Source organism: Triturus cristatus, chromosome 4_1 (assembly GCF_964204655.1).
Source record: "Triturus cristatus chromosome 4_1, aTriCri1.1, whole genome shotgun sequence".
Lineage (NCBI taxonomy): Eukaryota > Metazoa > Chordata > Amphibia > Caudata > Salamandridae > Triturus > Triturus cristatus.
Window position 1 is genome coordinate 1,191,748,542 of NC_140585.1, and position 25,077 is coordinate 1,191,773,618.

The following is a 25,077-nucleotide window of genomic DNA, read 5'->3' on the forward strand; positions in this document are numbered from 1 at the left end:
TTCTTAAAGGATCTAGGACACAGAGTATTTTTCCAACCCTGACAGTATGAACAATGTCACTAGAAATTATTTAATATCATTATGCCTAGATCTGGAGTCTATTAATTTAGCTACTAATATTGCAAAATCGTCAGTGAGAGCACACCAACTACTTTCGACTCACCCAGGAATACAACCATACCTATTAAATACCATAGGAGCTTATGATAGGCTGTTATTGACCCGTTTACGCCTTGGTATTTTTCACATCAAGGTCGCATAACGATTGGTCTAGCTCTTTATGTTTATGACTGTGTGATAACACCTCTGCACAGTCGACAATTCACGTTAATTGTTTGTACATTTTACACCATGCCCGGGAAAAAATGGATTTTACCTATTTTAAAGTGGTATGGCCTGTTACAATTTCAACCCGCCTTCCTAAAGCTGCAATATTTGAATGATGGACCTGTGACTGATCATATTGTCAAATATTTGAAAGGGGTGGTTAGATACCGGATGACAATGGATGGTTCCACCCTTTTAAATTGTCGGAGTCCTTTTTTAATACATTTTATTTAAATTATCCTGCTGTAATGTATGTCTTTTAACATGTACTGTGCTTTTATGGTTTAATATTTTTCTAAATCGGAGCTATGCTGTCCATTTCTTGGGTGATTCTTATGCCAAGATATCGCATGGATGTGGAAATATTTACCCCCAGCTGTATATCCGGTAAGTTCCAGACCATTATTTTGCTCTTACTAGAGTTTACATCATAACCAGAGATGAGACCAAACTCTTCTGCCTGTTTGATAACCACGGGAAATGCCTTTACTGGGTCAGAAGTAAAAATCAAAATGTCATCCGCATAAAGTGCTACCCGTCTTTCCCATTCTCCAAAGCTAAAAGATGGAATATTAGCCTCCTCGCGCAAAAGCTGAGCAAACGGTTCTATGTATAAGTTGAAAAGGAGAGGGGAAAGCGGGCAGCCCTGCCTTGTACCTATGGTTATAATGAAAGCCTCTGTCAGAACCCCATTAATCAGCAGTCTGGCCGAGGGTGTAGTATAGAGGTGTTTTATAGTTCTACAAAAACCATCCCCACAATTAAATTTTTTAAGTACATCGGTGAGGTAGAGCCAGTTCACTCTATCAAATGCCTTAGTTGCATCCAAAGTTAGAGTGGCCAAAGGTAGGGAAAAGGCAGTAGCGATGTCTATGGCTCCTATCAATTGATGTGTTAGATCGGCTAGTTGTCGGCCTTTAATGAAACCTTTTTGATCCTGATGGACTATAGCACCACTGACACTCTCCAATCTAACTGACATGATTGTTGCAAAGATTTTATAATAATTGTTTAATAATGATATCGGTCTGTATGACCCGCACTCAAGGGGAGATTTCCCAGGTTTCGGGATAAGTACAGTTGTAGCCTCCCCCCAAGATTTGGGGGGCAACTCACCTTCTATTAAGATACCATTAAATAAGGTCGTCAACACGGGGGCTATAACATCTACCAGAGATCTGTAGATCTCCCCTGGCAGCCCGTCCGGGCCAGCCACTTTCCCTTTTTTTTGTTGTCGAATGGCTTTAATCACCTCAGCCTCTGTAATCTCGGACTCCAAGGCCATACTTTGTGTTGTCGAGAGGGATGGGAGGGTAATAGCTCCCAGCCAACTGTCTCTTGCTTGCTGGTCATTGGGAAGGACCTCCTTATATATTTCCTCGAAGAATTCAAAGAAGGCTCTCCCTATGTCTATTTGGGTGGATCTTGTCACTGCCTCGCCTTCTATCTTAATTTCTTTAATGAATTTAAGAGCTTGTTCAGCTTTTATTTTCCAAGCTAGCACTTTCCCTGCGGCTTCACCAAATTCAAATTGGGAAGTCTTAGAAGCTTCCCATCTTTTATTTACTCTCTCCTGTAAGATATTAGTGAGTTGTGATTTTAGTTCGGCCAATTTTTCTTGCTCCTGCGATGTTCCTGAGGGAGAGTCAGTCCTTAACACTAGGAGTTTCATCTCTTGTTCAATGCTAGCAACCTTCTCTATATATGTCTTCCGCCTAAAAGAGGCTCTGTTGGTTATCTGACCTCTTAAAAAGGCCTTAAATGTCTCCCAGACAACGGTGGAGCCTACCGAGTCCCTATTAATATTGAAAAAGATTGAGGACTCATCTGCTAAAAAATGGACCTCTTCATCTTCGAGCAGGAGAGTCCGGTCGAATGACCAGGATGAGTATTTATTAGAGTTTCCCCGTTTTAAAGAAAATGCCAGTGCAGAGTGGTCTGACAGGTGCGAGGGAAGATAGTCTATCAAATAAAGAGTGTCCTTTAGGCGATAGCTAAAAAGCGCGTAATCAATTCTGGATTTATGTTTAAAGCGGCTGTTCCGAAGGGACACCCCTAACTTGTTACCCGCTCTCTCTCTCCAGACATCCGCCAAACCAAGTTGTGTCATGGTTGTTATAAGGGTGTGCCTGGATTTAACAGAGCTACAAAATCTAGATTTCACAGATTTGTCCAGCCTGGGATTGAGGACGATGTTGAAGTCCCCCATCCAAATCACTGGATCTTGAACTAGTACCAAATGATTCCTGATCGCATCCAGATAGGATGGATCATCGGAGTTGGGGCCATAATAGCCAACTAAAGTATAGATCTGAGCATCTAACGAGACTCTTACTAATAGCCATCTCCCTGAATGGTCTTCTTTGCAGTCCAAAATTTGAGCTTTGGCAGATTTTTTAAAAATGAATATAACCCCCCTAATGTTGGCATTATGATCCGCTGAACAAAATTTATCGACCCACTTATGTTTTTTTAGCAGAGCTGTAGCCTCGGTTTTAAGAAGATGTGTCTCCTGAAGAACTATGACCTGCGCCTGAGAGTCTTTCAGATACTGTAAGATGCAATCTCGTCTACCTCTCTCACGCAGGCCATTTTGAATAGAATATACATCGAGACTAAAAAACTTTTAAAATCTTGGACTCACCTGTCACTTTCCATAACGGGTAGGGTAAACCTGGTAAAGATGTCTATTCTTCCTAAGTTTACGTTTATTTTTAACGCAATCCCCTTGGCATTTGATCCCAAACTAATTGAAAAATGTCAACAACAAATAAATTCCTTTATATGGAACTATAAACCTATTAGAATAGCTTGGAAGAAGTTAAGGAGAAGAAGGGTGGGCTCGCCTTGCCAGATCTATTGTACTATGCCTGGGCATTCCTGCTGTCACACTCCAGGATGCTTTTTAAAAATGCCATCCAACCTTCCATCTGGGTCAATATACAAAGCAATGCTAATGGGGGTGAATCTATCAGCAGAGGGGTTTCTATTCAAATTTGGGAGTCAGAAATTTTTCAAAAAAATTAAACTAAAAATGTTATACTCATGGACCAAAACCTGGTTCAGTATTAGGAAGAGAATAGGGTTGTCTTATTACTCTGATCTCTCCCCAATTTGGGACTCGCCGGGTCTCCCACAAAGTTTGAATGATAGTCTGTCCTCCACAATACAACAAGCTGGTATCAGGAGATGGGGTCAGCTATTTAAGGAAGGGTCATTTATAGCTTGGAACCAACTATACGAATGTGTTGGGCCCGGACTTTCCAGATTCAAATTCATCCAACTGGAAAGTTGGGCTAGATCCCAAAGACGTATAGACCCCTATCTAGGGAAGGCCAGCATTTTAGAGCAACGGTTAGTGGATCTTCCCTCAGGAGGGAAAGAAATAGCCATATGGTATTGGCAGTTGATGGAGGAAAGTGATGGAGAGTTCCTTCTCCAGACCAGCTATTGGGGGGGGGGGGGGGGGCGACTGGCCTACACTGTGAAGAGCTTTGGCTAAAATCCTTTGGTCTCCTCCATAAAATTGTGAAACCATCATGGCTAAAACTAAACCACATATTCTCAGTTCATCGTGCATATATAACACCGTTGAGACTCTCCAAATTTCTCCCAGACAAAAAGTGCAACAAATGTAACTACAGTGAGGCCTGTGATGTCCACATGTTCTTGGACTGCCCAGCCATCGCTGGCTTTTGGGAAGAAGTGAAGAACACCCTAAATTCCATCTTAAATGTATCCTTGTCAATAACCTTACCACTTGTCATCTTTGGTTTGGATGATAACATCACTGGCAAGGCGAGGTCCTTTCTCTTCTACGCAATTCTATTGGCTAGAAGGCAAATTTGTATCCACTGGACGGAAAAAACAGCCCCATTACATTCTGGGTGGCTCTCATCTTTATACGAAACATCTAAGGCGGACCTTAATAGATCATGCAGTAAATACAATTTAATTTTTTGGAACTTGCTGATCGAATGGCGATAGTGTCCGGGGTTTTTTTTTTTTCCCCCCCCGGGTCCTATGATTATGCCTTGAACACTCCTTGGACCGGGTTTTTGTTTGTCTAGGTCCACCTTGTAACATGCCTAGATGGAGTCTGAGAAAGTCCCTCGGTTGTTTGGCCATTCGAATAAAGCGTATTCGGATCTGAAACTTAAAGGATCTCCCCCGGCTTCAGTATGCAAATGACTTTTACAACGTGAACTTAACTGGAGAACAACACAGTGCAGTACGAACAAGGGCGGGATACGATTCAAGACCAGGAAGGGGATTCTTGTATCTAAGCCATAAAAACTACAATTATTTTCTCGTATAGTCTGATGACAATGACCTGGGGCAATTCTAGTGGAGGCGGCTTCAAATGCACCTTTAAAAGACGACTGGAATTACTTCCTAAAGCGAAAAAAAGACACCATGAGTAATTTGCGATGGAATGGTTTCCGAGATCCTTGACAATGCGCGGTTCCTTGCAGTTTGCTTTTTCGCACGGGGTTTAGAATTCATAATCTTCGTAAAGTGAAGCTGCATATATTTGACAAGCTTAAATCCCTCGATTACAGGGGCCATCACATACATATTCAGCGCCGTCAGTAAACTGATTACTGTAATGCAGATGGACATTGTTAACACTTTTCTTTACCACGGAATAGGCTGGGAGGACCACTGCTGTGGGCATTATCTGCACCTGCGTTTGGCAGTAACGCCACACACGAAGACGTTATAAAGCAGTTGACACCAGAGATACGATGAAGATTATCCCCAAGCACATGAATACTTGCGCATAGATTAAACATTACTCCTCCGTGTCATAACTGTTCTATGCTAGTCCCCACCCAACCCATTAACCTCGTCCCTTGAATTGGTCTATCGTGTCCATAATCTACAGCCCATTACCAATCCCTTATTTCCAAACAGTCACTTTTCATGCGCCTTTGACAAACTTACGCGCACCTTCCAACTACATCTCAGTCCTTACCACCATTCCACTCAGGTCCCACCCTCCGCCACCACTATCCCCTCAGCCCAGGGATTCCTTACAAAGCTGAAAGCGGTGGGTCTCTTCTTCTCCTGCTCCTCTGTGGGGGCAGAGGTTGCAGCCGGAGCATTCTGCGCCGCCTCCATCTTTCGCTTGAAGAGCTCCAGGAAGCTTCCGTCATTGGCAAAGATGTTCACCCCAGGTCCCCCCGCGGGCCCTTCTTCTGATGCCTTGGGCGACCCGCGCCCCTCATCGGTGGCTTTAGAGGCACCACCTTCCTCCTCGTCTGGGTGCACCCCTCCGTCTTGGCTCTCATCGTCGTCGGAGCTCTGCTCCCCGCCATCGCTATGCTCGGTGCTGCTCCCACGCTCGGGGCTGCTGTCCCTCTCAGGGCTGCTCTCTCCACCAGAGCTGCTACTGTCCCCAGGGCTAGGCTCGCCACTGGGGTTATTTTCTTTCTTCGAAGTCTGGCGAGATTCAGAGTCCTCAGGTGAGCTCTCGGTTTCCTCCGGGCCACAGAACCTTCCGGAATCTTCCCACCGACTCCGCTTTGCCGCCATCTTGGCAACGGACTCGTAGAAGGACGGGAGGGGAAGAGATGAGCGTGAGGGCTGCCGGGAGTTGTGGACGGGGAAGTTTTGGGGCTGCCATCTTGAAACTAGCAGTCATGCGGGAGAGTAGCCTTGTAGGTAGTAATCAGCGTCGGCCATCTTAAAATTGGGCCTATGTTTTTTACGACGTTATGAGGAACATGGGGCGTCGGGTGCGAGATTGGACCAAAAAGATGATTAGTAGAGGCACACTCCAGGGAGCTGCTATAAGACAACTTGGTCACTAAACTTCAGTCATGGGTAGATTGATGTGTCTAAACTAAGGAGTTCTTCCCTCCGAGATTTGTCCAGCAAAATGTGTAAAATCCAGAGCGATTTTTGTGTGTGTCTCCAGAAGTTGCTACATATTGGTATTCTAACCCACCCGTTCGCTTTCTTTCTCTTAGCGGCCAAGTTTTCTGATTGCTAACGTGTGACATTTCTACAGTCACGATGTCGATACATGATGTGACATTCTTAAATGTGTGATATTGCAAGTCAGCGGTCGAAGTGCATTAAAAAATGCATGGGAACCAAGATTCTGCAGTCAATTGGGCGCGGTCAAAGGTGTGGCTCATAAAAATATTATGTACGTTTTTTTGGTCTTTCAGGTAGCTATAACGCACAGCTTAAATGAAAAATTAATAAAAACCTTGTTACTCAGTAGGAAATGCACTATAGTACATTGTGTAACCTCTATTAGTTAATGCACTACAGAGGTTTGTGTGTTACCAGAGAGCTACATAATTAAATCTTGGTCGGTGTGGTGGAGAATAGTGACCTGTGTATTTTGGTTCGAGGTCACAGCCTGTGACAGAAAGCAACAGTGCTTATGTAAGTCATTATTTTAAACTTGCATTACACATAGTATAAGATAGGCTGCTACAAAATCCCCAAAATGTAACTCTCCCTTCAATAGGCATAGTAAACACTATATCATTACAATTAAAAGCAAGCAGTTCACTGCTCAGTTGTTAACTCATTGCACTACCACTCCCCCAAAATTTCTTTGTCTTCAGAAAGCTTCCAGTGATTCGATTAATTAAAGCCAATACCGGCTCCTTTACATTTGCAGATTAATTTATAAACCACGTTCAGAAAATGTCAATAAGATTAAAAAAATAATAATAATTTGTAAACCACGTTTGCATTTCTTTCAAACAAGCAGGCACTCTGGCAGGAATGCTTGTTTGGCTGTCTGCCGGCTTCAGTCTCACTTAATGACCTTTCAGCTGCAGCATTTAAACTATCGGAATGAACAGTACCGGCGCAGTTGACTTTTTACAAAAAGTAGGGGAATGGTTGTTCATAAATCCAAAAGTAGGGGCACTGACCCGGTCCACTTCAACCTCTTCTTCAAGTCACCCTTTCTAGGGATTACATCAAAACAATAGCCATTATTTGAATGACTGTGATTTTTTTTGCTCATGTATCCAGGCATCATACAGCAAAGAACAAATGCCCAAAACTATCCAATCCTATTGGCTTTGCTAATGCGTGTTACAAATTGTTGACGATCTGAGATTTTTCCTACATGCCTTAAGACGCTGGAGCATCCACACTCACACCTTTATTTGGATTGTTTTTCCTGATCCTGACTTTCCTTGATTCATTGCCATTGGATCTACTGTCTCTCTCTGTGTGTCTTGCCAGTATCGAGGAGTCGTCGTTGGAGGAATTACTGGGAAAGTTCTTGCTCATCCATTCTGAGCGAGAGTGTGCGCTTACATATCTTATGATTACCGAGCGGCCTGCTGCCTCTGCTGATTACCAAGCCGCCTGCCTTTGTGTAACTCTGGTCGCGTACTGCTGCTTTTCGTCCTGAAACCTGCGGTAATTCTTCTTCATTTCCGAAGATTTGGTACTTCGTCACATAGTCTAATTGCACTCGTGCAGGTTTAGCTAGTTAAGAGCTCGCACTGTTTATTTTCAACGCTCTCTCCAACGCTCTGTCTCCACGATTCTCTTCGCACCAGACGCACATCACGCTGACTTTGCTCTGTCTCCACGATTCGACGCACGTCACGCTGACTTTGCCTTGAGGACTCCAGACGCATATGTGCTACATCATCACATCTCCGCCATCTTCGATTGGGTTTTGGTTCGTATGCTATACTGCGTGTCTCGGTGACACGCATAACTTGTTAATTCTTTCTGCTCTCCGTGCCTCTGTGACACGCACACCCTATTGGTATTTATTCCTCATTTTAACTTTCTTCTTTCTTTTTCATATATTTGCACTATTTTAACTCTTTTCTTCAATTTTGCAGTAAAACTGTTGTCTCTCTTATTACTCATACTTACTGTACAATGAGTACTGATTGTGGTAACCCTCCACCTCTCTTTTATTCTGGTCCCAATCAGCCCAGTATGAAATGAGAGAAATGGTATAGACAGTTTAATAATAATTTATTAGCCATTGATGATAATTTCAATGCGAAGAGAAATAAAACGTTGCTTTTAAATATGTTGGGAGGTCATGCTGAAGATGTTTTTGAACATTTACCTCCTTCTCCAACACCAGTAGGAATGGCGAGTGGTGATTATAATTGCTTCACAGAAGCAATAGATAGGCTTAAAAAAGGATTTACTGAACAACCACAAATTGTCATGGAGAGATATAATTTCTATACTCGACATCAATTGGTTAATGAATCGGTTGATGCTTATGTTGAATGTTTAAGAATGCTAGCGGCAGAATGTGATTTTGGGGCTCAGGTAGATAAATATATTCGTGACCAACTAATCATTCGTTGCTCTAATAAAAAAATTCAAGAGCAACTTCTAAGGCAACACAATCCGTCATTACAAGAGACAATTGAAATTGCCAAAACTGTTGAACGGTCCATTTCCTCATTCAAAACGATTAATTTAGACAATCTATCTACAGGTGTAGCAACTATTAGTTTGAACGATTCCAATATTTAACCTGGTAATTTTAGAACTAAACCTAGTAAACCCACTACATCATACACCCTGATTAATAAACAATTTTCAAACTCAGGTAAACTATTTTGCACTCATTGTGGTTCTAAATCTCATTCATTCCAGTTTAGACATTGCCCAGCTAGAGGTAAAGAGTGTTACAAATGTAAACAAGCATTGGCATAGCCAATAGGTCTCGCCTTTGGGACCTTAAGTGTTTAGCCATGCAACAGTTGATTTTGTTTCACCTAGGATATTGTACTGCATAACTAAATACTTCTAAGGTCCCAAAGGCAAGACCTATTGGCTATGCCAATGCTTGTTTTAACATGTACTCTCAGCAGCCATTTCACAATTAGACTAATAATGTATATAATGACAAAACTACAAATACCATGTGTTTTTAAACATTGTCACAAGCCCAATGTAGTAAACAGAACATGTAGGTGTAGCGAAACCCAGCCCTAACTTCTTCTTTTGAAGCTGCTCAGCAGCCGAGACAAGTGCCTCATTGAAGTGTTTTATTAACCTTGTTCAGTTGTCCCCATTTTACATACATCATTGTGTATCATTGCTCCCATCCGTTGAGATGGTTAATATCACAGTTTTACAGGATTACGGATCTTACTGTCTTCCAACGGTCACTGCCGTCCCACTACCATGCCCCTGTCGCAGAGCAGCTTCAATCAGAATGCACAGGTCCATTATGTGCTCAGGTAACTAACATTTCTCAACATTACCTACAGCCTTTGAACATGTATTTTCTCAACATACGTAGTGAGTAGCTGTTCTTTTTCAAGGATGCTCCTTCGATGCATATAATTAGAAGTATTTTAGTCCTTGTTTTCCCTGTGGCTTATTAGAGAGGAACAGTGTTTGTACAATGTTGATACACTTACACATTTTGCCGCTGTTTTAAAGGATTGTGCGAAGAATGCCCGGAATGAAGGAGAAAGAATGAAATGAACGCCAGGACTGAGGCCGGGCGCATTTGGCGGAATGGGGGGTGGAAAGAGAGGGCATGCGCGCCTGTGGAACGGAGGGGGCAGAGGGTGACGTCATAGGGATGTCCAGGAAGAGCGCAAGGAGGATGTGAGCACACACTCCATGTACACATGGGCGGCGTTTGCTGCCCAATTTGCACCAATGAGTTCCTGTGTGAAGACTTGATACTCTCACATGCGTCGTCCAAAAAAGAATCCATCCAATACTAAACAATTCAAAGTCTCCACATTTTGCAGACTTCATATTTTAAATCGTAAGGTATAAATATTTATTGATCATTTTTATTTTCTGTAACACCCGACTTTAATTACTAAATATTAGAGCTCCCTGTGATGAGAGTAGAGGAATGTACAAGCACGCGTGTAACAAAAGTGCTGACCGATTTCTAAAGGTCATCTCCTAGAGCAGCACTTGCACGCTGCGCTAGGCTTAACCTAAAAACTAGGTAATTTTAGAGCGCTATGTCAAACCAACAGGACAGTTGGTAGTCTTGCTGATGAGGAAATTGTGGATGAAGTGAATAATGAACCAACGTTTGAAAACACTATTATTTGTATAACAGAAGACTATTCTCAGTGTCACAAGTTAGGTCAAGTCACTTACAATATAAATACATATATTGATTCGGAAACTTATGTTCCTCCCATGTGTACCATTACTGTTGATGGCAAAAAGGTGGAAGTCATGGCAGACTCTGGTTCTCCCTATACAATCATTTCTTATTCCTTTTTCAACAAGTCTTCGAAAGATAAAACGCTTGAACCTAACGATATTCGTGTTTATGGTTTTGGGGGTAAAGAAATTGAAATGTTGGGGTATTTTGTTTCTGATATTTCCTTTAAACAAAAAACTATATTTGGGAAAGTTTATATTGCTGTTGATGGATTGCAGGTGCTGTGGTGGAAACACCAAGGTAAATTTAATATCACTTTGTGTCCTAATGCCAAGATACAAGTATGTATGGTGGAAGATACACAGGTAGTCCATGATAATCTTTAGAACAATGAGAAAGTTGTTCGAGCTATTTTTAACAAACAAAGATGTTAAAGGATTTTCTCACAAAATAGTGTTAATAAAATGTTGTTCTGTCCAAACACAAATTGAGAAATGTTCCTTTGTCTGTAAGGAATGAATTGGCTGACATGATAAACAAAATTGTACGCGGATGGGGTAATAGAACCTGTCAATGCTTCTGAATGGATTTCTCCAATTGTTTTAGTTAAGAAACGGAATGGAGAACTTAGAATATGCATTAATTTGAGACTGGTAAACAAACAAATTGTTATGGAATGTCACCAATTACCTAAGGTTCAAGACTTATTAGCTAAATTCGATGGTGCACCATTTTTTACCTCCATCGATCTCAAATCAGCGTATCATTAAATAGAGTTAACAGAGGATACAAGAGACATCACTACTTTTATTACACCTGAGGGAACCTTCAGTTATATTAGAATGCCCTTTGGCCTGTCATCGGCTGCATCAGTGTTTCAGAGGCTAATGAATTGCTTGTTTGGAGACACTGATGGAGTGGTGGCTTTTCAGGACGATATCATGAGTTTTTCTGACACCATCGAGAAACATCATGAAACAGTAGATAAAGTGTTATCTGTGCTAGAAGATAAAGGTATGACCATTTGTCTAGATAAATGTAAGTTTTTCTCATCCGATGTTGAATATTTGGGTCATCAAATTAATGGCAATGGCATTTTTTCTAAGAAGGATCTCTTTATCTCTATTAAGAATATGAATGATCCTCAAGACAAAGAACAACTTAAATCCTTCTTAGGATTATGTGAATATTATTCAAGATTTGTTCCAAAGTTCTCTGACATAGTTCTTTCATTAATATTGTTGCTTAAAAAAGGCAGTACATTTATTTGGACCCCGGATCATTCACAAGCTGTCAATGCTATAAAATCTGCCATTATTGGATGCAATCCCTTGTCTCCCTTTTCATCATCTGCTACCAATGTTGTCACGGTTGATATGAATGCCATCGGTCTTGGTGCTATTCTCAGTCAAGTTAAAGCTGGCAACGAAGTCACCATTGCTTTTGCTTCAAGACCGTTGTCTATTGCTGAATCAAAGTACTCTACCATTGAAAGAGAAGCCTTGGGTTGCTCCTGGGCAGTTGAACATTTTAAAACCTATTTGTGGGGCAAGTCCTTTAAACTCAAAACTTACCACAAACCTTTAATCTCTCTTCTATCTAACAATGGTGTTGGGAAAGCATCTTCCAGATTAGTTCGCATTCTGGCTAAACTGTATGAATACAATTTTGAAGTCATTTACATTCCTGGTTCTCAAAATACGAGAGCTGATTGTTTGTCCAGGTTGTTATCAGACTCTCAAACCCCAAATCAAGTAGAATGTTTTGAAGAATGTGTAGTAGCATCTGTTAATGATATTACAATTGATGTCCTTGGTCCTTACGAAGGAATTTCGAAGGAGAAATTGTATATGCTAGTTGCTATTGATTATTTCTCTAAGTGGGTTGAAATCAAATGGGTCAACCAATCTGATTCTTTGTCTATTATTACATTTCTTCAAGAAATTTTCAAAAAAGAAGGTTTACTATCAACGAGTGTATCTGATAATGGACCTCAATTCACCTCACATGTGTTTACTACTTTTCTCAAAAATGCCAATAGTTTCCATATAAAGACTGCTCTTTATTCTCCTAATATGAATGGCCTTGTAGAAAGATTTAAAAAAACTTTAGTGGAGAGTATTCAATTGGCCATTAAAGCTCGTGTTGATGTTAAAGCTCGTGTAGCAGAATTGGTTTGGTCCTATCTGTGTACTCCACACTGTACCACTAAGTTTTCACCTCTTGTTCTATTAAAAGGTAGGAAACCCAGACAAGAATTATCCCTTTCGTCGGCTAAATATCTCGAAACTAGGTTGGATATAGATAAAATACATGTTAGCCAAACAGAATTGTAACAACTCCAAAAACTCTGTTTATCCTAACCAACCTGTATTGCAAGTAGGTGACAAAGTTAAAATCAAATTACCTGTACATGGAAAAAATAGGCCAATCAAAATTTTCTGGTGTTTTTATTATTCAGAAGGTTGGTAAGACATATGTGCTTTTAAACAATGGTTCTTGGTGGAGCATTTCTAAAATTGCCAAAGACAATGTAGCCTTACTGCTAGAGCAGGCGACTTCGAAGCTGGGGAACCGGGTTCGAGTCTCGGCAACAACGCTCAACATCCTGTGATTCTGGGCAAATCACTTAATCTCCCCGTGCCTAACAAAAATGGATGTGTCCATCTGTAATGAAACTGGTGCTCATGTAAAGTGCTCTGATTTCTCGGGTCTAGTTCGCGCTATATAAAAGTCTGAAAAGAAAAAAAAACAATGCCAAAACATCTTTGTGTTCTTCCAATAAACATTTCTCCAGTGATTCTGTTATTTTGGAAAAAGGAATAGAGTCAACATGTTCTCAGTCTTTGGTAAACGTTGATACTCTTATTTCTCTTTCCAGTTCATCTTCTTCCACGTCGACTGACACAAAGAGACAGAAATTGTTACCTAAAAATTATATTGATGGTATCTTATCCTCTTTTTTATTTTGGTCTTTTCCTTTCTTTTGTAAGGAAGGAAGATATATGATAGTAGAATGTTTCTCTTTATTGTATTCTATTACCATGGCTGTATTTACAATGCGCTGTCTGTATCTTTTTGAATATCTTCTTGTCGTTCCAAATTCTGAAGAGCAGTTCGAACTCGGTTACACTGCTGCTCTTGTATTGTATTGTATATAATATTTATAGAGCGCGACAAACACCCTACGGGTACCCCGGCATTGAAGATACGTGAACACGGAACAGCAAGGAACAAGAAAAAAGAGCCTAATATGAACATTACTCAGAGACAACAGAATCAGTTTCTAGGGAACAGCCACGTTTTGATCCTTTTCCGGAACAGGGACAAGGTACTACATTGTCAGATTGCGAGTGGAAGTTCATTCCAGAGTTTCGCGGCAGAAAAACTAAAGGATCTTCCTCCCAGTCTGGCCCTGTAGAATCTGGGTACCTTTGCCAGATAGGTGGAAGAGGAACGGATACTTCGGGTAGGAGTGTACCAAACCAGTTTCTTCTGTAGTGGCTTAGGGCCGAGTCCATGCAGCGCTCTAAACCCCATGCAAAGGGATTTAAAAAATATCCTTTGCTGCACAGGAAGCCAGTGTAGCTCGGCTAGGCACATTGAGGCAGAAGAACCTAGTGGTCTGGACAAAGCTAGTTTCGCTGCTGTGTTCTGAACACGTTGTAGTCTCTGGAGTAAATACTTGGGGGACTCTAACAGTAAGGCGTTGCAGTAGTCAAGTCTACTTAAGATAACGCCTTGAACAATCAAGGCTCTGGCCGAGACTGGAAGCAATGGAAGGATCTTTCTAAGAACTCTCATAAGGCCGAAACAGCACCCCACCGTCTTATTCATTTGCGTCTCCAATGACAGGTTGGCATTAAATTTGACTCCCAGGTTTCGCACCGTCGTGGACGGTGCCAAGGGAGTAGAAGTGCCGAGAGGCCAGAAGTTACAAGGAAGAGGCAGAGGAACCTTCCCAACTGCGCAGTGTAGAATTTCGGTCTTATCCAAATTAAATTGCAAAGAGTTATTCTGTAACCACTGCGCAGTGTCGTGCATGCACTCATGAAATTCCTCCAGGGCATTAGGTTGGGTTCCATCAAGAGATAGAATGATCTGGTTGTCATCAGCATAGTTTACCAATTTCACATTGTGGGCTTGAATGGTATTAATCAATGGGCTCAGATAACTGTTGAATAAAATTGGGCTGATGGCAGATCCTTGTGGAACCCTATGACAGATGTTAGTAACGGCTGACTGGAACGGTGGAAGAGCCACAGTCTGACACTTGCCAGATAGATAGGATCGAAACCGATTCAGGAATTCAGGGTAGTGCCCACTACTCCCACCTCCTCTAGACGGGTCAGCAAAATATCATGGTTGACCGTGTCGAAAGCGGCAGACAGGTCAAGCAAAATAAGTATTGCTGATTGTCCCCTGCCACCCCTCTTCAGGAGGTGGATGCTTCAATAAACTACTCTTCAACTTCAAGAGAGTCTCCATGGATTATCTTCATATTACAATTGTGTTGTGAATAAATAGAATTACCAATATTTACATTCTGAGAGTATTATGATGTGAATTAAAAAATGCTAGGACTGTTTAAAGGATTTTGGTCTTCAGTTTGTCTTAGTCACTCCTGTTCTTTCCCTCATGACGGTTTAATGTGCAGTTTCTCGCTCTCTAAGCCACTTGCACCTTTTTTCGCTCACATCTTTCAGGAAACCTCCATCTGCAAATCTCACATGTAATGTCCTTTCTCTTCACCACTGTCTTTCCGCATTACTTTCTTGTGATACTCTCTTTGTTATTATCACACACACAAACACACATACACTCTCCTTATGTAAATACAGTAGTATTTCAGCTGCATACCTCCTTCACACAAAATGTTATTTACAATCGTCACAGATGTGACAATCGGTCTGTGCACTGTGTAGAAGGGTACAGATGGGATAAGCATTTAGTTGAAATTAATGAATGACCCATCGAGAGGCACTGTGAGAAACTTCCACTGACTTCAGCCTCAACTCCAGAGTAATCAGTTGTGCACTGTCATGCGCACCCACCCATAACAGGAACATATACAGATACTAAGAAGCAACTCTGTTTAAAGTGTGCATTATACAAGAGTCAGATGTTGCATGAAAAAACTACAGACTCATAACATCTAGAACAAGCATTTGCAATGCAATAGGTCTCGCATTTATGCGAGTTTGAGCTATTGGCATTGTAAATGACAATGCCTTTTATTTATGCTTTGGTTTCAAAACATAAATAAAAGGCATTGTCATTTACAATGCTTGTTGTTACTTCTTTCTGGTCTGTACCCTAATGCTCAATCAGTGGGTGTCCATTAGTGTAGGTACTCGGTTCTCACCTTGTTGGACAGTGGGGTGTTTTATAGGTCATCCTGCAATTATCTCTCCACTCATGTCGGTGCAGTAAGACCACAAATAACTAATAAATAAATAACTAAACACTTACTTAAGGTCAGTGCGCAGTGTTGCACTCTTGCCACCCTCCTTGTCTGCCTCAGTTTGGAGGTCCCCTTTCTGAATACAGCGACCGGAGTACTGTGCAGAGTGGTTGTACAAGGGTGAAATGTAGTGCACAGGTGGCCTTGTTTATCTTGTAACAGTGTCAAGTGAAGAAACGTCTAACAACCTTGAGAAAAATATGGATAGCTACAAGATGGCTTTGGTTGGATACCGAAACAATGCAAACAGTTGATTGTGGAAAAATTTACCTGGCTCTGTACCTAAAATGGGTAGTTAGAGTGGAATGGCTGACTCCTACTGCATAGGACCCCTTTATCGTTTATCGACACCTTCGATACAAGCCACAAACAGTCATCATAGAGTCAAATCTTCTGCCAGAAAGTTGGGGAGGTTCTAGTTACCTCTCTTTTTCTTTCTCATTTCAGAGGGGAACTATGGGGTCTGGATATGAATTGATTTGTAGTGCAATGTAAGGATTCAAGTCCATGCTACAACATCTACAGTGGCCACACTTTTTTTCTGGTAAATCTTGACATTCTAACCACAAAAAATATGTTGGTATACCACATGCTATTGCTATGATTTTGTTAGTTGACCAAATGCGTTGTTTTTTTTTTTTAAATTAAAATGGTGTTGCTGGAAAAACTGTCCCCCAAGAAAATGTATTGAGAAATATTTCCCCAACATGAACTTGTGCTCACGTGACAAACTTTGCAACTTCACAAGCTGAAAAGTTGTGAATTCTACATATCTCGATCAGCAGAACTTTTATTACTCACACCCCTAGTCATTACATTCTACTCGTAGCGGTTACATCTGTGTATTGCTAATAATCACTCAGTTGTAATAGGCTCACAAAGTATATCAGTGTCATTAAAAGACAACCAGGCATACATGTTATTATGATTAATAATGATAATATTGAACTCTTATGAACTGTAATTTCCGTCCCGTTTTACCACAAAGGCTTTTAATATACATACACAGAACAAACGAGTTGTAGTGTCGCGGTCTAGTGGACGCGCGCACTACGTGGTGACGCAAAGGCGCGTAGCGGACGTTGGACGCTACAGCGCATGCGCGAGGAACAACGGCGCGAACGAGAGACGCGATCGGAGCGTGTTGCCCGGCGCTCTCTCCACTGGTGCATACAAAGCGTAATAAAGGCGCAATTACCAAACAGAACGTCTCCAGAGTGTCTGTGGGGGAAAGTACATATTGCCTGGCACCCTACAACATTACAGTGGCGACGAGACTGGGACAAGAAGAACCCCAGGTGCAACAGGCGGAAGGTGCCCCCCTAACCTGCAGCACAGAGAAGCCAGCCAGGAGAGACACCACCATACACGGTGAGAGACCGGAGAGACGAAACAGCAGACGCCTACACACCGGGAGAGCGCGGCAGAGGCAGAAAGAAGCCGGAGAGTGGCACGTAGGCAACGAAGAGCCAGCCACGTGGTAGGGGATATCGCGGACGGACGGCGGAGCCGCAGAAGAGATCCTGGCGGAGTCAGGGGACGACGGAGCAGCCGGCTCGAACGCAGTCCCAGGTACCCGAAGTAGGGGTGTGGGGACGGACGCACCAGGTAGCCCAAGGAAGCCAGTGGACGCCAAAATGAGTGCACAGTCAGCGACTCTGACGACGCCGATACCGTTCCTACCACGCCCGGGAGAACCCATAATGAAGTGGGAAGACTGGAGGGAGTACTTCAGGAACTACCTGGAAGCGCTAGAAGATGAGAACGAGGAGGCGTTCTCTAGCGCCAGGAGGAAGAGGATACTCCTACACAACCTAGGACCAGAAGGAATACGGGTGTTCCAAAATCTCACACCGATCACCAGACCAGCAGGAGACACAGACGTGTTCACCCACGCCATAGAAGATTTGAACAACCACTACCGACCGGCAGTGTGCACCTCAATCGACCGCTATAACTTCCAGCAGAGGAAGCAAGAAGCGGGAGAATCCGTGGATGACTATGTGGCGGCACTGCGGAAGCTGGCGATGACGTGCAGGTATGGCGGACTGCAGGACGAACTCATCAAGGACCAGATCGTCATGCACACGACAAGCAAGTCAGTACAGGACAAACTATGGGCGAATGGAGATGCAACGCTAAATGAAGTGATCGCCATAGTGAAGAGAGCGGAGCTAACGAAACGCTGTGCGGATGCAGCCAAAGGAGAGCAGGCCCCCAGACTCACAGTCAACAAAGTAGACGACGCGGACCACCGGACGCGGGGGAAACAAACGACGGGGGAGTACAGAGGAGCGGCCACAGGGAAACCAAGACCCGGACCGACATGGAAACAGGGCAAAGGCGAGGCCATGAAATGCTACAGGTGCGGCAGCTCGAATCATGCAGCGCACGACAAACGGTGTCCCGCGTTCAGAGCCAAGTGCGCGTTCTGCGGCCTAGTCGGCCATTACGAAAAGGTTTGCCGCAGGAAAGGAAGACAGCAGGCGGTGAAATTCGTGGCACAGGACGAGGGGGAAGAAGCAGAAGGCCGTGAAGACGACGAGGAAGTCCTGTGTATTGAAGACCAGGTACTGGGCATAGAGGAGAGAAGATCGCGCAAGCCCCAATGCGACATGATAGTAGGAGGCATACCCATCACCATCGTGGCGGACTCTGGATCTCCTTACACGATAATCCAACGTTCAGTATGGAGCGAGAAGTTCAGACCCACGTGGGGCACACACCTGGAACCCCCCGACATCCGACCTGTCACCTACACAGGGGACCCGATCCCTATGGTAGGGTTCAAGACAATGAAGTTCCAATTCAAGGAGAGGAGCGCGACCTGCAAGCTGTACGTCGCAGAGAAAGGACAGTCAGTCCTGGGCTGGATGGACCAAGGAGTGTTGGGTATACAGTTGAACGCAGGAGGGGACACCCAAGTGCTGGCGACACTGGACGGAGAGGAGTCGACGGCAGGAAAATGGCGGAGCGGGCACCCGAAGGTCTTCGGCGGGAAGATAGGGAGGCTGGAGAAGTTCTCCCACAAAATCGTCCTCAAAGACAACGCCCGGCCAGTCGCACACAAGGTACGGAACATCCCGATTGCCGTTAGGGAAGCAGTGCAACAGGAGCTCCTCCGACTGGAAGAAGGAGGAATCATTGAGCCCATTGACAGCGCGGAGTGGTTGGCCCCCTTGGTGGTGGCCATGAAACCGTCAGGCAAAGTGCGCCTCTGTGTGGACCTCAGAGAGTTGAACAAGTGCATAGTGGTGGAGAGGTTCCCCTTGCCACGCATTGAGGAAATGTTGGCCCGCACGAAAGGAGTGAAATGGTTCTCCACCATAGACTTGCAATCGGCGTACCATCAAGTAGCACTACATCCGACGAGCAAAAAGTTTACATCGTTCATCACGCCGTTCGGCTGCTACCAATTCTGCCGCATGCCCTTCGGTCTCGCCTCGGCAGCGGCGGTGTTCCAGAAGCTGATGGCCCGCCTATTCAAGGACATTGAGGGAGTGCAATACTTCCAGGACGACATCTTAGTGATGGGGACGGAGCAGGAGGACCACGACAAGAAACTGTCGGCGGTATTGAAGATCCTGGAGGAGAAGGGCCTCACAGCAGAGTGGGAGAAGTGCCTTTTTGGGATGACATCTGTCACCTACCTGGGACACGAGATAGGGGCACAAGGAATAACGCCGAAGAGAGGGAACGTAAAGGCCATCTGCGAAGCACCACCACCCTCATCCAAGGAGGAAGTGCGGTCGTTTCTAGGGATGGCAGAGTACTACAGTAAATTCGTCCACCACTTTGCCACGAAAACCCACCACATGAGGCAGCTCACGAGGGACAAGACGGCGTTCAGATGGACGGAGGAGACGCAAGAAGAGTTCGACACCGTGAAACGGGAGATTGGCGGAGCAGTCCCGCTGCAAGGATTCGACCCCCAGGGGCGGTCGATATTGATGACGGACGCGAGTGAAAAGGGACTGGGAGCCGTGCTCATGCAAGAAAGACCAGAAGGTGGCACGGAAACGATCAGCTTCGCGTCCCGGACGCTGACAGCATCGGAACAAAAGTTCAGCGTGATAGAGAAAGAGATGCTAGCGGTAGTATGGGCCATGGCGAAGTACCGGCAGTTCCTGTGGGGGACCCGATTCCAGGTGAAGACAGACCACAAGCCTCTCGTGAAAGTACTGACATCCGATGGCCATGCCAGCGCCACACCCCGGATAGCGAAAATGACACTGAAACTCCTGGAGTACAGATACGACGTGGAATACATCCCGGGCTCCAGGAACAAAATAGCGGACTACCTCAGCAGGGCATCTGCGATGGACAACGCGTCCAACGACAGGGAAGACGACGACGAGATGGTGGCTCTGACGGACGATCCGGAAAAGGCCATCAGCAGGCAGGACTGGAAGGATGCATATGAAGGGGATGCCGACATGGAGGAGATCAAGGCGTGCATTGTGCGGGGATGGCCGGACAGGAGGCGACAAGGTCCAAAAATCAGGCAGTTTTACGAAGTCAGAGAAGAGCTGTCGGTGGGCAACGATGGAGTATTCGTCTACAGGGGTGACAGGGTGGTGCCGCCGGAGAACATCGTACCTACCCTGCTAGCCATACTTCACGAAGGCCACCTGGGAATAGTGAAGACAAAGGCCAGAACAAAACAAACTTACTGGTGGCCAGGAATGGACACGCACGTTGAGAGGCACGTGAAGGACTGTGCGCAATGCCAAGGGGCAGACAAGACTCTCAAACCGATGAGACCACCCCTAGGGAAATTCACTAACCCCAGCAACCCTTGGGAAGAGGTAGCAGTGGACATCCTGGGACCAATACTGGACGACCAAGGCATCCCCAAATATCTATGCGTACTGGTGGATAGATACTCGAAATGGCCAGAAGTGCACATCAACGAGGTCATGGACACGGACGAGATCCTACGCTTCCTCAAGGCGATGTTTCTTCGGGAAGGCATACCCAGGAGCATCATCAGTGACAATGGCCCCCAGTTCATCTCCGACAAGTGGGTCACGTTCGCGAACAGAAATGGCATAGTACTCAAACATACTTCGATTTACCACCCATCCAGCAATGGACAAGTAGAGAGGTTCAATAGGGTGCTGATGGGCTCCATACAGGCGGCCATCACAAGAGGTAAAGACTGGGAAAAGGAGGTGCTCAGCACGATATGGGCATACCGCATCACCCCCACGGGAACGGGGTACAGTCCCTTCCAGATCTTACGGGGACGGCAACCTTTTACCAAAGACAATGTGGCATGGCAGGAGAAGTCCATCACTAGCAAATGGTCTCCGGCAGTGGTGCAGCACAACCTGCAGAAGGCACAACGCATCTACACGGAGCACTACAACCGCCACAAGAAGACAAAAGATGCTGCGTTGGAAAAAGGGGAGTGGGTCAGAGTGAAGCTGGCGATCCTTAAGCGGAAAGGAGAAAGCAAATACTCCCCACCCCTCAGAGTAGAAGAGGTGTATGACAGGGCAGCACTGCTCAGTGACGGAAACGTGTGGTCACACGAGCGCATGGCAAAATGCAATAAGATCTTACAGTGGCCCCGAGAGTGCACGGAAGGAGAAAACCCGGCAGAGGGGGTGATAAAGGACACAGACTCATCCGAAGGAGGCCCCAGGGAGGACATGGGCGGTGAGCAAGAGAGAGAGAGAGACAACCCAGGTAGAAGACCTGGGGGAGAGACCACGAGAGAAGATGGCGAGGTAAAAGAGAAAGAGAGTCAGGGCTCTCCGAAAGGTACAGATGGAGGCCTGGTCACAGAGGGAAGCCGAGAAGGACATTCCACTCCGGTAAGACACACACGAGGGGGAAGAGCAGTGGTGAGACCATCCAAGTTCAGAGACTTTGAAATGGACTGACCTCCGGGTCGGGGACTCTGTGTGAGTGGTGTGAAAAGGGGGAGATATGTAGTGTCGCGGTCTAGTGGACGCGCGCACTACGTGGTGACGCAAAGGCGCGTAGCGGACGTTGGACGCTACAGCGCATGCGCGAGGAACAACGGCGCGAACGAGAGACGCGATCGGAGCGTGTTGCCCGGCGCTCTCTCCACTGGTGCATACAAAGCGTAATAAAGGCGCAATTACCAAACAGAACGTCTCCAGAGTGTCTGTGGGGGAAAGTACATATTGCCTGGCACCCTACAACATTACACGAGTTTTCTTTTCAATAAGTCTTATCACAAATCTCACATCTATGGATGAACGTGAAGTTTGTGGGACTCACACCACAATTGCCCATAATTGGCATTTGCGTTTTTTTAACACTAGAATTATGCAAAAGCTATTGCTCGATATTCCTTCTGACAAACACGATTATTAATACAGACACCACTCAGTGTCTTTTCAAATTGCGTTTGTACTCATACGAACGCCAGTCTTGTTCAGCAGTGTTAATTATGCGTCCTCCGACATCTCTGCCCATCAAACCTCTGGCATTTGACAATGGCGGCTGAAGAAACGGCACCAGTGCAAGCACAATCTACCACCGCCTTCCCGCCAACAATCTGTTAAGTAGCAAAGCAATGCCGATGTGCAGAGAAAAATCAAATTAACTGAGCTCTTTTGTATAACAATAGGGTAGTTAATTATCTCTGTAGGAAATGGAACAGGCTGCTCGGGAAAACGAGCTGAAGCAGGAAACGTGTGAACAATTTGAAAGTGAACCTCCCTGAACTATGAAGAGGGTCCCAGAAACCATAATCTGTTTAATTAAATTTTAGACTGTGAATCGCATGGCACAATATGGCTGCCACCCAACACTGCCCCGCTCTGAACCTGCTTGCTGCGCAAGTAGTGAAGACAGGACAGGGCTGCATAACTGAAGGACAAAAAGCAGTTTCACAAGCCCTGGAGGCAAACACACTTTCCAGATCGGGAGTCTGTGTGTCGAGTGTAGCATCTGTTCAGTGTGTTCCAAGTGTATGTGGTGTGAACACTTTCACAAGCCTCCAGCAGGCACTGTGAAAAGATCACAGTTCCTTAATCCTCACCCCAGAGCTTTCAGTCATGCTTCTTAATGCAGACCACCCAAAATGTGAACTTATACGGACATATGGAGGCAACTCATTTAATCTTTTATGCACTATACAAGAGTCATGTATTAAATGGAAATAAACTACAATAAAACATGTAGTAAAAGTACATATTTACATAGAATTCAAGATTAGGTAAATCAGAGCTGCATGTCTCACATGGTTACCTGGTTTAAACATTAAACAATCTGCCAGGGGCTGCTGTACTGGTGACTAAAAATTCAAGCTGCAGTCTGGGTGCACTGGCCTGGCTGCTTAAGTGTGAGTCATCTGTCAGAGTTTCAGATTAGGGCAGAGCTGAACTGGGATAGAAAATAGTTTCCGGCACCAAAATAAAAGTGATGCCCATTAGAAAACTAACTTCACCATTGCAGTTCACACGCTTTTATTTGAAAACCTTTACAGCATTCACATCCAGAGTGAATCTTCAGCTCGCTATTTCAGAATCTGGAATATTACAGGTACTGTTATTCATATTACTGCCTTTTGGATTTTATATATTGACATTCCACGACATATCTAATTTTAATCTTTCTACATGGTGCTTCTCATCAGATCACACAGCCTCCTCCTTTCTTGTCTTCACATGGCAAACTGAGTATAAAATGGACACATTGGTTCCATTTATTTGAGAACCATTTAGTTGCTATTGACGCTGGCAATTATTCTTCTGAACGCAAGTTAGCGCTTATGTATGGCAGTTTAGGGTTACCCGTCAACACATTTTTGGTAATCTACCTCCTGCAGTGAATCCCTGTGCTCAATCTGGGGATAACCCATGGAATGTTTATTTTGAAGATGTAGAAAGGTTACAAAAACAATTTACTGAGGAGCCAAGCATCATTTTTGAGAGGCACAACTTTGTCAAACGCAAACAACTTCCTGATTAAGGAATTGTGGACTATTTATTTATTTTCTCTCAGAATTTTAGCAGCCATATGTGATTTTGGGTCAAATGTTGATATATATATATATATATATATATTACAAAAACAGGGTTTACCCCTCCGTTGAGGTGCACTCACTGACGGCACACAGCTGATAGAAACAAGAGTGTCCAGCACAAAAACACTCCTCAGTTAAAAAATGCCAACGTGTTTCGGGCTTTGAACGCCCTTCTTCATGGGCAAACATCACAAGGAAATGGCGAGCATGCAACTTTCAGAACATCCCCTTTATATGCACGATTCACATCAGGTGAGTATCGCCACTTAGAATTCTGGGACTGGAAGTTCTTTGCTTTACCCCAGTGGGTCGCCACCATTTCCTCACAGTTTTCAATAAAGTTCTTCGATGGAAGTACAAATATTGCGCTCCAGAGCTCTTGCCATTTAGACAGCTTCCGTCTGCTCCGCTGCGCCGTCACAGTGAACAGCTGCGGACCCCCGCTGGTCTCGGGGTGGTGCATCCTCGTGACCAGGGCCGGCCACTAAATATTACAAAAACAGGGTTTACCCCTCCGTTGAGGTGCACTCACTGACGGCACACAGCTGATAGAAACAAGAGTGTCCGGTAAACCCTGTTTTTGTAATATTTAGTGGCCGGCCCTGGTCACGAGGATGCACCACCCCGAGACCCGAGGGGGTCCGCAGCTGTTCACTGTGACGGCGCAGCGGAGCAGACGGAAGCTGTCTAAATGGCAAGAGCTCTGGAGCGCAATATTTGAACTTCCATCGAAGAACTTTGTTGAAAACTGTGAGGAAATGGTGCCGACCCACTGGGGTAAAGCAAAGAACTTCCAGTCTCAGAATTCTAAGTGGCGATACTCACCTGATGTGAATCGTGTATATAAAGGGGATGTTCTGAAAGTTGCACGCTCGCCATTTCCTTGTGATATTTGCCCATGAAGAAGGGAGTTCAAAGCCCGAAACGCGTTGGCATTTTTTAACTGAGGAGTGTTTTTGTGCCGGACACTCTTGTTTCTATCAGCTGTGTGCCATCAGTGAGTGCACCTCAACGGAGGGGTAAACCCTGTTTTTGTAATATTTAGTGGCCGGCCCTGGTCACGAGGATGCACCACCCCGAGACCCGAGGGGGTCCGCAGCTGTTCACTGTGACGGCGCAGCGGAGCAGACGGAAGCTGTCTAAATGGCAAGAGCTCTGGAGCGCAAT

At 44.6% G+C, this 25,077-nt stretch overlaps 1 protein-coding gene across 3 annotated transcripts in view; it reads right to left on the reverse strand.

Annotated features, from left to right (window-relative positions):
• The window catches only part of TRIR (telomerase RNA component interacting RNase), a 76,501-nt gene extending 70,579 nt beyond the window's left edge, over positions 1-5,922 (reverse strand). Inside the window, exon 1 of one of the 3 annotated variants that reach the window (XM_085654464.1) lies at positions 5,368-5,922. In XM_085654464.1, the coding sequence (XP_085510590.1) occupies positions 5,368-5,865 (498 nt within the window). In that variant the 5' untranslated portion in view covers positions 5,866-5,922. The remainder of the gene's footprint in view (positions 1-5,367) is intronic. The other 2 variants (XM_085654463.1, XM_085654465.1) reach the window with 2 other exon arrangements.
• Positions 5,923-25,077: the final 19,155 nt, after the last annotated feature.